Consider the following 14,137-nt stretch of genomic DNA (forward strand, 5'->3'; position numbering starts at 1 on the left):
TCCGGGTTTCATTCCTATAGTCTATAAAGTTAGTAACTTGAGAACATAGGATGGAAGAAGAGAGTTTTTGGTTTCATTTTGCATCCTGGACGTGTGCTGAGGGCCCCCTTAGACATCCATCCATGTGCAATGCATTTTAAGATGGCTTCTCAGCTCTCAGCCCTCGCCGCCCACACATACTGTATGCATTTATGTATTGCTATCTTGTCACCATGTCTGCACTCGTGTTCACTGCTGCACCATTCATACGCAGCAGGAATGAATGTCCTTCATCAGACTTTAAAGTCGGAAATTGGACCGTGTGTGTCTTTAGTTTCTACCCCCAGCAGAAGCGCTGTGCCGCCCCCCCCTTTGGGTGCCATGGTGGTGATGAGGGCTGATTGCAGACTGTTATGGTGTTTGCACCTCTCGTCTATCGGGCCCATGCTGCGTATTTGGCCGCCCTGATTGTGTTGATGGCGACAACCACACTATTTTTCTTGGGTGGGTGGTTAAAGGGTGGGGGGGGTGCCAAATAGCGGTTCAGATAAATAATGAAGGGGGCGCAATCAAGCAATGTCACACGAGCAAAGTCAAGAAAAAGCATTTTGGGGATTTTACCTTCCCGACTGCACAGCCATTGTGTTTTGTGCAGAGCCCCCCCCCCCCCCATTGACTGCAAGTCCGCAATGGAAGATGGAATGTATTTACATTCACTCAAGTGTGTACAGTGTTGCATATTCCGGCTGGAGACGGCCCGCTCGGAGTCCTAGCCCACTTTTAATCAATGACAAGAGAAAGGCGGCGGCCGCTCGTTTTGCCTGACTTGTTCTTTTCCTCCTTTGTGCGCTTTGTCCTCTCTGTGTGCTTCATTATTTGTTTTTGTGTTCTAATCTCGGCCCAGTCAATAATATTCTTTGTCGTCTGAAATTGTGTGTCAGGTCCTCCTTTTGTCCAAAGTACCTGTCTTTTTGTGACTTTTCACTCTTTGCCGAGACTCCCAGATAAAGTAATCATTAGATGTTGTTTTCTGCCTGCAATTACTTTCGGTTACAATTGGTCAAACTGCAGGAACGCCAGGAAAAGGAGGGAAAAAAGAAAGAGGCCGGAGAGTGGACAAGTGTAGATGGATTACAGGAGGGGAAGTGTGAAGGTCCCACAAGTGCTGATAAATACGTATGCGGCTTGGAGACTCGCTGTTGTCGGCGACGTCTCGGCAAATGCATCAGAAGTAATTAGTCTAGAGTATATATGGATGACCTCACTCCCCTCTTATCTGCGTCACATTGTCTCCTTTGAGGAAGGCTATTCATTACACGGGTCTCTATTTGTTTGAACTGAAAAGGCATCGCCGTTTCTCCCGTCTTCCAGACGAATCACCGTGCAATTTATGTTGCCAGCTAATCGGCCCGTGTGAAAAGATGGATGCTAAAATGAAATGTTCGTCCGCGGTTGACAAGACGGCTTTTCATCCTTCGACATGACATCCCTGACCTCTGCGCCCGTCATTGATCCGCTCTTTCCTTTTTACCCGAATCCCACAGTGTACCATTTACATCCTCCTCCACGCCCTTGTCACCGCTGAACGTGACAGCTTGCCTTCGCCGGGATTATAGCGTACCTTTTCTGATAGCAGCTGAAGAAAGCCAAATCGCCTTTTGAGCCTGGCGTGCGAGGAACCCTTTACGGTTCTTGGCTCCATGTGGACTTCTTTCAGAGAGGTCACACACTCGGGTCCGAGTCAGTCCTGTTAAAGTGATGCTGAACGCTATGCAAAGTAGGATTTTGGTGACGCTTCTTCACCGTCCGCCACACATTTTAGCACTTTTGTATGGGATTCCTTTAGATTGGGGGGGTGTATGTACAGCAGGGGGGGCCACATACTAAAAAACGAAAGGATGTAAAGCAACAAACTGATTAGAAGTCCCATTGCTGTTTGTTGGTTTTCATAGTTAGAACATAAAACCTGTTTAAGTCCTTCTAATTATGGCTGTTGGCATGATTAGAGACCTCTAGACAGGAAATAACACCCCTAAAGTCACTTTTACACTTGTATTAATAGAAAAGATACCTCTATTCTTTATTTAGTTCTGTGTTAAACTATGCCAAGGGGCCCATAACAAAACAGCCGTAGCCCACAAATGGCCCCAGAGCCGCTATTTGGACACCACTGATATAGTAAGCACTGGTTCGGCCGTCCATGAATGTTGCAGTGCGGTTAAAGTTGCTAACCGACATTAATGTTGCTTTACCCGGCGTGGTTTTGTTAGTCTGTAGTATTTTTGGACTTTAGCGGCCGCCATCCATCAAGACGCGGCCTTTTTCATCTTTCCAAACGTCTCGGCTGTGAAGAAAACAAGCAGGCTGTGCGGTGACAGCCTCTGAATCAAAACTTTACTGGCTGAGTTAAACAAAACAGCTAGTTTTATGTGCTGCCAGCGTGCAGCCGAGCTTCTACTGTTATCCTGGGATCGAGCTTGACACTTTTATTTCCCAATACGGCGCGCCTGAGACAATCGCAAGCAAACATTATCATTCAAAACATGAGCATAATCATGCATGCGGGGATGGAGGACGTGTGCAAAAAATATATGACATGACCGTTTGACGCTTCCGAGGCTTTTATGCATTTGGTCAAATATCGGAAGGATCCTTGTGGTGTTTGTGGCCGGCTGCAGCCTCCCACAGTTCTAGTGTCCTAGATGCATGCAATTATCCTTTTCATTAGCAATAATGAGTTTGTGCATGGTGAAATAATGAGCTGAATCATGGTATGTGCGCAGACATTAATGTGAAGCTCATCAGGACGTAAGCGGCTCTGTCAGTAAATATCATCAAGTGTCATGTTAAATAATCACGGCGCTGCTCCGAAGAGCTCCAGCTTCGTGTGTGTATGTGTTATCTTCCATGGCCGTCAAGGGGTGGGGGGTGGGGGGTGGGGGGGGGTAAACAAATGTAAAATGAATAGACACACGGCGTGTAAGGTGGCACTTAGCTCACGGAAGCTCTGCACTGTTTGCCTGCAATACAGTACATCAAATCAAACATCACCTTGAAGCCAAAATAAAGCCAACAGGAGAGCGGTTTTATTCAGACTGAATTACACACGGCAAACCAAAGCCTTATAAATATTTAAAACCCTGAAATGAGAAAATAAGCTTCACAACATTTTCTTTTATATTATATATATTTTTTTTTTTATCCGGGACTAGCAGATTGGATTGCAAAGCATCTTGGGAATGCAATTTGTCTTATGCAACCAATGTATGTGTTTAAATGAAAGACTTAAATGGACATTATATGCGGAAATATGTATACTGAATTTGAATGTCTCGGCTCGGGTGGTTTTAATAAATAAATGTTGTATTTGTGCAGTGTCAATGTTTAGAGCGGCCTTTGTGTTTACCTTGAGCACACAAGTGGAAGGTTAGCTGAAGGTTAGCCGAAGGTGCATGCGGCGGTCTTCGATCTTTGCAAGCCTTTCCTGTTTGATAGCCGCTAAAGTCTGCAACGCTTGAGATCAAACTTCAGCGCCGCTGAAATAAGCAACGTATCTAATTATGACGGAGCCACTAATTTAGCCTGCAGGCGCTTTGGAATCAGATTGTGAACTGAGTCGTCACTTATGTGGGTGAGGCCGAACTCGCATTTGATGTTTAATTGCCTTCAGAGAACTCGCTAAATGGATGTTTCTGAGTATCACTTTCTTCAGAGTAACTTAAATGAGGAGCTCCGCTGTCGCTTGCTATGATCCCCACTTGTCTGTCATTCACATTTTCCTTGAAAGGAATGGAGGCACAAAAAAAACACTCACGTCGTCGGGGAGATGCGGACCGTTGGAGATGTGTGATTCTTCCCCAAAGCTCCGCAGGGTATGGTTGTTTCCCCGGAATACAAAAGACAGCAGCATCACAAGGAGGCTGCATCGTACCTTTAACTGACAACAGCTGCCAACGACATCAGTCTCGCCCAGCTCCCATCCGCCCATCCAAACTGCCCCCTTGGAATAGGAAGTAGCACTGGCCCGTGTCTCGTGGGGAAGCTGCATTCCGAATGTGAAGGATGGATCTGTACCGAGCCGTGAATTACCGCTACCTTCAAATTGTAGCCTTCGGAAGTTGGGGACAGGAGGACCGATGGGAGGTTTTGGTTTGCTGTCCTCCCTCGTTTATCACGGTTGATTGTTCCAGACCCGACCGCAAGACGTGAATTTCCGCAATGGAAGATCCAATGTTAATGAATGCTACATTTTTGTAGTTAGCATAGAAAGTCTGTTTATGACTTTGTAACATGCTAACATCTAAAGCCCTGTAGACATGAAACGGTACGCTGATAGTAACCTTTAGACTTCACCTTGCAACTCTTACACATCTAGCATGCTATCAAGCTAACCCGTTAGCCTCAAAAACTAGTTTGTTTTTTTTTTGTTAAATTATATTTTTGAAATGTTCCCCAGGCTGGACCCCGTACCGCACCTTGGGCACCCCTGTATTAACAGCATCACCTTGTTGGACCACAGAGAAGGACGGTCACAGGCTTGGCTGTGGCCTCCTAGTTGTAGCTCAGACAATGACAAGGCGGGACCCATTTTTGCCATCATGAAGTTGGTGACCCTCAGAAAGGTGACGCTTTTATGCCACCCGAAGGATTTATGGACTCGTTGTCCCAGACTGGAGTCCAATACGGGAGGGACTGATGAGGCGCCACTTTGGGAATGCCACAGGCCACAACATCAGCGCTCTTAGCGTAGCCTCGCATCGGGAGTTGTTCATTTAACAATGTTGACTATTGTGGTGGCATCAAGCTCTTCTCGTATTGTAGAATAAGGTACTGCATCCCTGGAAAGCTGTTTTTTAATTACTGCTCTTCTACTGGCGCCTTGATTGTGTAGTGTACTTAAAAAAGCATCCAGGAAGTACAACGCTCCATCGTCACCAAGCTGTTACTCTCTTGCAATTCCAGGGAGACAATGTCATTCCAAAATCTGTGGCAGCTCAGAAACCACACAATAAAACGTCTGAGACCGGCAGCCCCCAAGACAGACCAGAGGTCCTCAATGAACTGGACCAAGTCTTTAAGCTCGGACCAGCGATCATTTAGTCATGTATTTATTTTCTAAAACCGTGACGGACTGACCAACTAGCATGACTTGAGCTTTTATGCCATCAAACCGTAAACTGAGTGGCACGAAGCGAAAAGTCATCCCAGGGTCCAAAAGCCATTTCATTATTGATAGCATCCTTACTTATGCAAATATGCTAAATAATTTCTGGGGTCCAGCTTGAAGACGAGGCCCGGGTGAGTGACGTGACGTCCAAGCGAGGACCTCTCGGTCCCTCTCAGGGCCGAGGAAACACAAAGTGCCATGCTCCTGGTTGCCTCGTGCACGCTGTTTTACATTCTAATTATCCGGCCTGACAGGCTTTATTGCCAAGGCTCAATGCCGGGGCCTCACTGCAGACCCATTCCACGTGATGTCGGCGGGGATAATGAGATAAGATGGCTTCACGGCGTTTTCCGACTGTACCGTCAGCCTGGACATGGTCACAATTACGCGTTGATACATTGTTGGTCCTTTTTGGGCGAGGTTCGCTCGGGATGGTGAAAGTTGAGATGGGCGTTTTGAGGCGAGTCACACTGACAGCGACTAAAATAAACCATGTTGGTGCAAATGTTCATGAAATATTTAATGCAGAAAAGCCGATCTGGGATACAAACAGCAAGACTTTTTTTTTTCAAAGTGTAATTAAGCCTCAGGGAATTTGTTGCATATTGTAGGTAAACAGACAGTGCCTTGGGAATACCAACGGGAATGAAATGCTCTGCTAATGTTTTCCTCATTACAAGATGAAATGCAGCATTTATCACTAACTTTCATTTGCTAAAAGGCTGCCACTTTGGGGTCAACCGCTGATAAGACGACGCCTTTGTTCATTTTGGATTTATGATTCATCACGTGATTCATCAGCCTTTCGAGTGTTGTAACCTGTTGGATTAACGACGTCTTTCCATCTGCAGCCATCGAGGTCAACCTCCAGAAAGCCTTGGCCGAGGCCTCCGAGACTTGCACCCAAGAGTGTTTGATCCTGGGCCACTCCGACAGCTGCTGGATGCCACCGGTCCTGGCCCAGTTCCAGAGTCCGGTCAGCGGAAGCCCCGCCTCCACCCCTACCTCCGCCGCCATCTCCGGTACGCTCCCGTCCTTTGGCTTCCAGCAGAGCTGTGCTCGAGGAGCCAAGGCTAACGTGGGCAGCCTGGGCGTCATGGATGGCCGCCACACGCTGGGCAGGTCTGTTCCCAAAAAAGACGAGCTGGACAAAGGGCTGAACCGGCCGCAGTTCTACAACACCTTGGATAGACACAGTAGCAAGAAGGAGGACACCGTCAAGGTCATCCCCCTGGCCAGCTTCTCGTCCCCCGGAAAGCAGACGGCGACCGGCGGGGGCGGCAGCGCCTTCCTACACGAGCACCAGCTGTAAGAACATTGGCCCGGCGTCCTGTACATGTGACTCCATCCAGCTTTTTTCAGTGACTTCATTGTTAGAATCGACGCCTACGTGGAAGTATGCATCGTTTGAAGAAGTGGGACCGGCTTGCCTTTACCAGTTGGGACATCCCGAACAAACGGATTTCATCGTGAACACGATACCTTTCTGATGGCGTCCGTCAGAAGGCCTTTCAATGTGCATCTGTTGTGTTGTAATGCCAAGCAAGAGACAACTTATACTTTTCCTCAAACATAGATACGCTAGAAGGGGCTCGGGATCTATTCTTGGGACGGCTCAAGACCAAAACCACATAAACCACTGGCCTGAACACAAGACAGTATTTTTTTTCCTGAGATAAAAAGTCTGAAAAACACAAACACATTGGCGGCAGGCGACTTCATTCCAAGCAAAGCCAAGCTTTTCTTCCTCTCACTCACAAACACCTTGAAAAAGAGGGGTTGCTTTATGTTTGCTTCAATACGGTAATTTAGTACGACATTACCGTCGAGCAGATTTAAATTACAGTCATCCCTCGTTTATCGTTGAAGTGAATTTTCACGACGTAGCATTCAATATTAATAAATGGAATATGAATATAAAACGTGTTCATGACTTAACATAATTAGAGGCCCGTAGACATGAAGTAACACCCAATAGTCACTTTTACACTCCCGTTATTCTTTGTTTACATCACATCTGCAAGGACATAACAGACGGCCGCCACTAGCATAGCCAGCTATCGGGCGAACTATTCCAAACGTATTCTAGCCGGATTGTTGTTCAAATTGTTGTTCTGTTGTTCTGCTTTTATACCTAATACATTGGGTAATATGTGTGTAAAAGTGACTGTAGGGGTGTTATGTTATTGACTGGCTAGAGAGCTCTAATCATGTTAAAGAAAATAAGGAATCCTATTTTGTGGAAACTAACGCATTTCACACACAGCAAATCATACAAACCTTGGTCTTGGTCTTGGTCTTGGTCTTGACTTGGTCTAAAGTCCTCAGGATCCTGGTCTTGGCATTTTGTGTGGTCTTGACTACGAGATGAGGTGAGATCTATTGTAGCTTAATATTTGGATCAGATGTTTTACATCCAAATTCAGTGGCTTGTTCCTTGCCCCCCCCCCCCCCCCCCTCCAAAGAAGAGTGGTGATTTTGCCGCTGAGTGCAGTGATGTGTTCGGTGATGGAATGGGACATTGTACTATCCGCCTCTTTGTGGCCAGCTTACGGCAGCTGCGTCCTAAAAGACCGTTTACTGATGCAGAAACAAATGCAAATACAGTACTTTTGAGTGTGGGGTGAGCTAATTTGGGCTAAATGCTAATTACGAGCCCTGGGTGGTGTTTCTGTTGGCGCGCCAGTGAAGTGTTGCTCTGTGTAACATGCAGCACAAACTCCTTTGGTGGCGGGAGATGTTGCTTTTGTCTTGGCTGAGCATGTTTCAGAAGTCTATTTTGGTCGGGGTGGGGGGGACGGTGGAAAGATTTGGGAAAAAAAAAACAGATTTGAAAAGCATAACTAGGCCAATACTAGACAGCGCTGCTAATTTTCGTGCATTCTTCCCACTGAGGACGGCTGAAACGAGGAAGAAACACAAACGCGTACGCGGGATGTTTACCATATGGTGAATGCGCCATCTCTGCCAGCTCCATTAAGAAAGTGCTTCGCTGCTAAAAGTCGTCTTGTTATCTCGCCTTGAAAGGTGCAGACGGATGAGCTTCGGAAGGCGACTGCCCCCACACTTCCTTTTGTTTCTGTTTCTCCTATTTTGCTGCTCAGATTGGTGCACATAATACCGATCCACGGAGCCAATTAGGACATTCTCTGTCTAATTACTTTGATGTGTGATGTTGGTAGCGACCCTTATTGTGGTTAAGAGGTCCATGGAATGGTTCTCCGGGATGGCTGGGAACTTGCTTTGCACTTGCGTCGGCGATGACAAAGTGGGAAGACCTTAAAGATAGCGGCTTAATATGCTCCTGCTCTGCTCGACACTAATTACCGATGTATGTTTCGGTGCACGTGAGTCTTCATTTATGTTGATGCTCACCGTGTCACGTGCACCCAACCTCCAGAATTCCTCTTGGAGGAAACCATGTCAAATTATTTCATTGATTCTATGCTCTAAAAAACCCTTATTAACGCTAACGGCGATGTTTAAAGTAACTATTTTAGCTGTCTAAAGAGAAGTGAAACGAAGAATACACTTTTGGCATCCAACAGATGCATACAGTGATGTGAAAAATATTAGCCCTCCCCAAAGTTTGACTTGAAATTTACAAAACACCAAGCGTAACTTCAGGGCGTTTAGCAGAGGACAGGACACGACGCCCCATGGGAGAGAACAGGATGACACAACTGACCAGCAGCCTAACATAAAATAAATGAATTCAATGTTTCTCCCCCCCACGCGACTTTGGATGTTCCACGGTGTCAGACGATGCAAACTGCTTCTCAGCATGGTCATAAACACTCAGAATCACTTCCTGATGATGATAAGCGCTGCGGAGTAACTTTGTGCTGGAACAGATTGGGTGCAGTATAATCTATGGCAACCGCATTAAGTGGCTCTGCGTCCCGCTAACACCCAGCCAGGTGTCTGCGTCGCTAGGTAGATGATTCATGCGATTCATTTCCTTCTACCATCTTGCAAATTGGGAACAGCCGTGCATTTATAATGTTGCATGGCCTTTGCAAGGCAAGGGGGGGGCTGAGGCACATTGTTTGCATGAGCTCCGCCTATTCGCTTACGTCCTCTGTGGTCAGGGATGGTCACCAACATGACACTGTCACCGTGACGGGGAGTCAATTCACTCTAAGTAATTATGAAAATTAATAGAATATGAAGAAAGTGAAGGTGTGCTGCCTCATTCTCCGTTCATCCTCACTTGTCATCATATGTTTTGTCATAGGAGTCACGTACACGTACAACCCTGATCATAATCAAGACCAGTTGGAAACATGAAAACCATCTGCATTTTGCAACATTGTATCCGAGTAGGTTCTAAAAAGTTCTTCAAAGGAAGAACCTCCTCACAGAACCCTGCCATCCATCCTAATCAGGAGTGCATATGGAAATGTTGTGTCCATATTTGAGCAAAAGGAGGGAATAACAAGCAGACAGTGAAATTGCCCTGCCAAAAGCCAAAGAGCCATTTGGGTCTCTGTTTACTGATTGATTGTCAGCCTCCAGACAGCCAAGACATTTAGCAAACATAATGTTGCACAATTAGGCTTTAGACGCAAGGACATACATTATATTTGTTGGACGCTCTGAAAGATGTCACAGCTAATTGTCTTCTTGCTATGATGGAGGGAGAGAATATTCACGGAATAAAACACTGTCATAAGAAATGTTCTTGAAATAATGTATCCAATCACATGTGTACAATATGCACCATTTATAAGTATGATATCTTTGCGTGGTATCCTGACTACATAATCATGTGCTGTCAAGTTGCGGAGGAAATGCATTAGTGGGATGTCGCATAGGAGCCTTGTTTCAGCTTATTTTTTTGTACATCTGTCCTGTTTTTTTCCCAACAAAGAGCAGATCTTCTGTATGAATGTACATGTGTTGCTTGTTAAAAGTTTTCATAACCCCCCCACCGCACACAAATACAAAGTTGGGAAAAACTGTCAACAATCAGAGAATTCTCACTGCACGATTCCGCTGTCAGATTTTCACTTTTTTTAACGTCTCTCCTAGTTAGAAATAGCAAAGATAGCCAACAGAAAAGATAATTCTGCCTTTTGTTGTCCGCCAAACCTCCAACTGTGGCATGAACTGTTTGGACTCTGAGTCTCGATGCGCCATCCTTAGATCCGCTGTGGGTATTGATGTTTACTGCTCTACCTGTCTGTCTGTCTTGTACAACCCGACCGATGAAACCTTGCAGTGTGTGCGTCCCACTTTAGGGCCCCCCAAGTACATCTACCCCGTTCGGTAACACTGGAATGACACTGTACATAGCAGTACTCCTAAGATGTAGTAATACAACTGGACAAACACAGTAAAGCTGCAGGCTCGACAAAGTATTGTTGAAAAAATGGGCTAATATGAGAAAAGATGAGATGACAATCTCTAATGTAACATATGCATAATATTATTGACGTATGTCTGAGTCGGAGTGTGTGTGTGTGTGTGTGTGTGTACTTGTGTGTGCATACTTGTGTACAGCAGATCCCTTGCACACCTCCCAGCGAGAGGCGAAGAGCCTCAAATATACTGATTTTTGTCAGTTGCTGTCAATTATAACGGACTCCGTGACTAAATGTTGATACGAGGCTCGCTCCTACTTGGACGTTCTCCTAAAAGTGGCTGCTGGAATTAGGACTCTAGAACCCTGGGTCTTCAATTGCCATTGTTCATACAATCCAAATGCTACGTGAGAAATCCGGGTTCCGTCCCTGCCGTTTAATGCATTTCCAGTGGTCACATTTACAGGTACAGTTTTTGAGGTTGAACATGGCCTTTTCCTGTCCGAGTCGTGAATATGCGGGGATCCGCTGTACACCTTCTTGCCACAATATGGTATGTATACAAATGTACCTTGTACATACTGTAACCTATATCAGAATATGATAAGTATATGCTTGTTAATTAGTTAGCGGTGAGTGAAGTCATGTTTGCTTTGAGAAGGCTTTAGTGCTTGCCAGCCAATCTGTATCGGTCCTTTCAATCTATACAGTGTGTGTTGTCATGCCTTTGTAAGATACGCCATTTTAAACCATATAAAAATGACCTTCCATTAAGTGAAATCACTTTTCTTGTCGTTGAATTTTCATTGCGCCATTAAATATTGAGTCTTCAAAGTATGCTGCGGTCATGCCTGTCCTTTATTTACAGTGGACGCCTGGACCTACGGCGCCTCCAGCGCCTCCAACGCCTCCAGCGCCTCCAGCGCCTCCAGCGCCAGGCTTTAATCTGTTGACATTTCTGATGAATTGTCCTCCGGTGAAATAGAACCGGACTGTATCGGGTTTAGGAATGAAGCCTAATCATCTTCCAATTTCCACGTACTGTAAAGGTAACCTTTTGACTTACATTTAAGCATAAATAATCTGTTGCCCAGAAGGCGTGTGTCATAAATCTATTTGGCAAAGACATGATAAAAGGTCTTTTGAACAGGGCAAGACATGAGACACCCCCCCCCCCCACACACACACCAAAACAAAATCTGAAGCCGTATCCAGATGTTGTGCATCCCAATGAGGGGACTAAGCGGGTCATGTGTGCACGTCAGTATCAGCCTCCTGGACACACTGGATGCTTTTAAGGTCCCCTACCGTGCAAAAAAGGCCTTCAAGGAAAACTGCACAAATACAAAGCGGGAGCGGATCTCATGGTACCCAATTCTGGGGACAAACCGCCTTTTTTCATCTGTGTATCGTATGGCAGCATCCCGACCGAGGCACGCTGTCTGACCCTTTCTGCAAACTATGGCTGACCTTAACACGCCAACTGCGGTGCTCAGCTCCTGATACATACATTCGCACACCAACAACACCCGCACATCCTCATTATCGCCCACACATCCCCCTTACTCACGGCAAGGTGCTTTCACAAACACCGGAATTGTGAACATCAACATACAACACAAGCCGATTGTTTAGATATTTCGGTTGTTGCCATTTGATATGGAATACCACCGCTGCCATTACCCATAACCACGTTGCCTGTGCTGAAAGGAGCATCAGGCGTCTGGTCTTAGTCCAAACATATTGAATACAAGTGCTATGTAGTCTTCTGGTCACTAGGCGGCAGTAATGACACAAGGCAATGATGGCATTAGCTTACGTGACATTACCTTAACCATGGTATGTCCCACATGACAAGGTTCTCCCATCTGTGTGGAAGTGGTACAGTGTTTTAGTCATTTAATTGTATATCCTATATTTCAAAATATTTGTTAATTCTACAGCTACTGTGTAGTGTGGAAATTCCTTTATGGAGGTCAGTTTTGAAACCAACTAACCGCTATAAACGAGGGACTAGCGTATGTACAAAGTGCACTAAGCCGCCTTTCAGAGCCACACGCTGTCGGTCAAACACAGCCCGGCTGAGAACGTGTGTATTCCCCTACGGCGTGTTCCCAGTAGGGTTTACTAAAAGCGCTTTTAAACTGTCCAAATTGCAGCATGAAGGCTCGAGTTTGGCCAACACACGTCTAATACACGATGGTGGGACCCCCGAGACTTCAAAATACTTCCATAATGTAAAAGGAGACCTTTAACGGGAATCTACTCAGCCAATAAACACGAGCATGACGCTCACTACCATAAAAGAACATCAACCGAGGCTTACTCTCTATCTCTTCTTCTGACGGTGCATCCATCCTTTCCCCCGTCCTGAAGAGAGCCGATATCTTAACAGCAACCTGTGCAGCAGCCTCTCCAATCCCTGGGGGATAGAGCTGCTTTGTACACACATACAAGCTCTCTGAACCACAAGCTTTACACAAGCTAGCTCCATAACAAGAGTCAAGTCAGCCCTGCGCTTTGAACACAGCCCAGTCCACTTGCCGTATTACCAGCGTATGTTTAGGACCTGCTCTCCCGGAGAGCCCGTCTGTGACCCGCTCCATTAGTTCTCTGCTGTAATTGGCTAATAATGACAGTGCCGGTGCCAGGGATGTCGCAAAACACGTGCAAACCCGACGACGGCGATCTGCATTTCCAGCAATTACGGCACATTTGGACAGAAAGGACTTTGTGTTGGTGGCAGCCCACCCGCTGCACCCTCCATCTGCTAACATGCTAACTTATTGTAAGCCCACTTTGTTTTCAAGGTGTCATCTGCTGAGGTACCAGGAGAACATATAGGGCTTGTCAAACACTACGCTCATTTCCAATTGTAATTAAACTGGCCATCAGGTACCTTGAGGCTGTTTAGTCAACAGCAGGGTACTAATTACTAAGATGACCTTTGGAATAATATCTGGTGAATTATTCATTGTTGAGAAAATTGCTTTAGAGACATTCCGACGACATCCAAGGGAAGGATGAGTGTACACACTTCCTCAAATATCCTCCTCAAATACGCCAGTCTGTCCAGCAGATGGCTAGGACCGCAAAGAAAGGCTCTGAGAGAAAGATAAGGACGCCGAGACGCCAAATTGGCATATCATAAAGACCGATGGGACGGTCGTATGAGTCTTGTTGACGATGGGTTAGCATGTTGGCCACACGGTTGGGAGAACGACAAGAGCCGGGTTGCGTTCTCCGTTTGACTTCTGTGTGGAGTTTGCACACAGAGATGCTTGGTATGCTTGCTAACTGGCACGTCTCATTTTACACCTTTTTTATATGATGTTTATTTCAAATATGGGTATTTTATTATTCATACAGATTCTTGACAAATGTAGAATATTCTGGTGACTTTTTATTTGGGGGGTCACAACATCTTGCCAGATTAAAATGTGAAAAAATATTCTCATATTGTCCTAAAATTATAGCTGGTTTTTTTCATTTATAAAAAATATTTAAAATTCCTTCCTGTAACTTTTATTCCCATAATATTTTGACTTTATTTTATGCATCTTGCAATCTTAAATTTGTTTCACACACACGGGGCACGATCGTGCATCAGTCACGGAGGGTGTGTTTTGTCTGATTCTTTGGGGTGCTTTGGCTGGTGATATCAAGTCGGACTCTTTATTGTCAT

The 14,137-nt window shown here is 45.6% G+C and overlaps 1 protein-coding gene across 1 annotated transcript in view; it reads left to right on the top strand.

Moving 5' to 3' along the window:
• The window catches only part of pcdh11 (protocadherin 11), a 136,045-nt gene extending 124,764 nt beyond the window's left edge, over positions 1–11,281 (top strand). The window contains exon 7 of the mRNA XM_058063957.2: positions 5,998–11,281. Coding sequence (XP_057919940.2) covers positions 5,998–6,458 — 461 coding nt within the window. The 3' untranslated portion in view covers positions 6,459–11,281. The remainder of the gene's footprint in view (positions 1–5,997) is intronic.
• The last annotated feature ends 2,856 nt before the right edge of the window (positions 11,282–14,137 follow it).

Source organism: Doryrhamphus excisus, linkage group LG22 (genome assembly GCF_037039965.1).
Source record: "Doryrhamphus excisus strain RoL-2023G ecotype Guam linkage group LG22, RoL_Dexc_Guam_v1.1, whole genome shotgun sequence".
Classification (NCBI taxonomy): Eukaryota; Metazoa; Chordata; class Actinopteri; order Syngnathiformes; family Syngnathidae; genus Doryrhamphus; species Doryrhamphus excisus.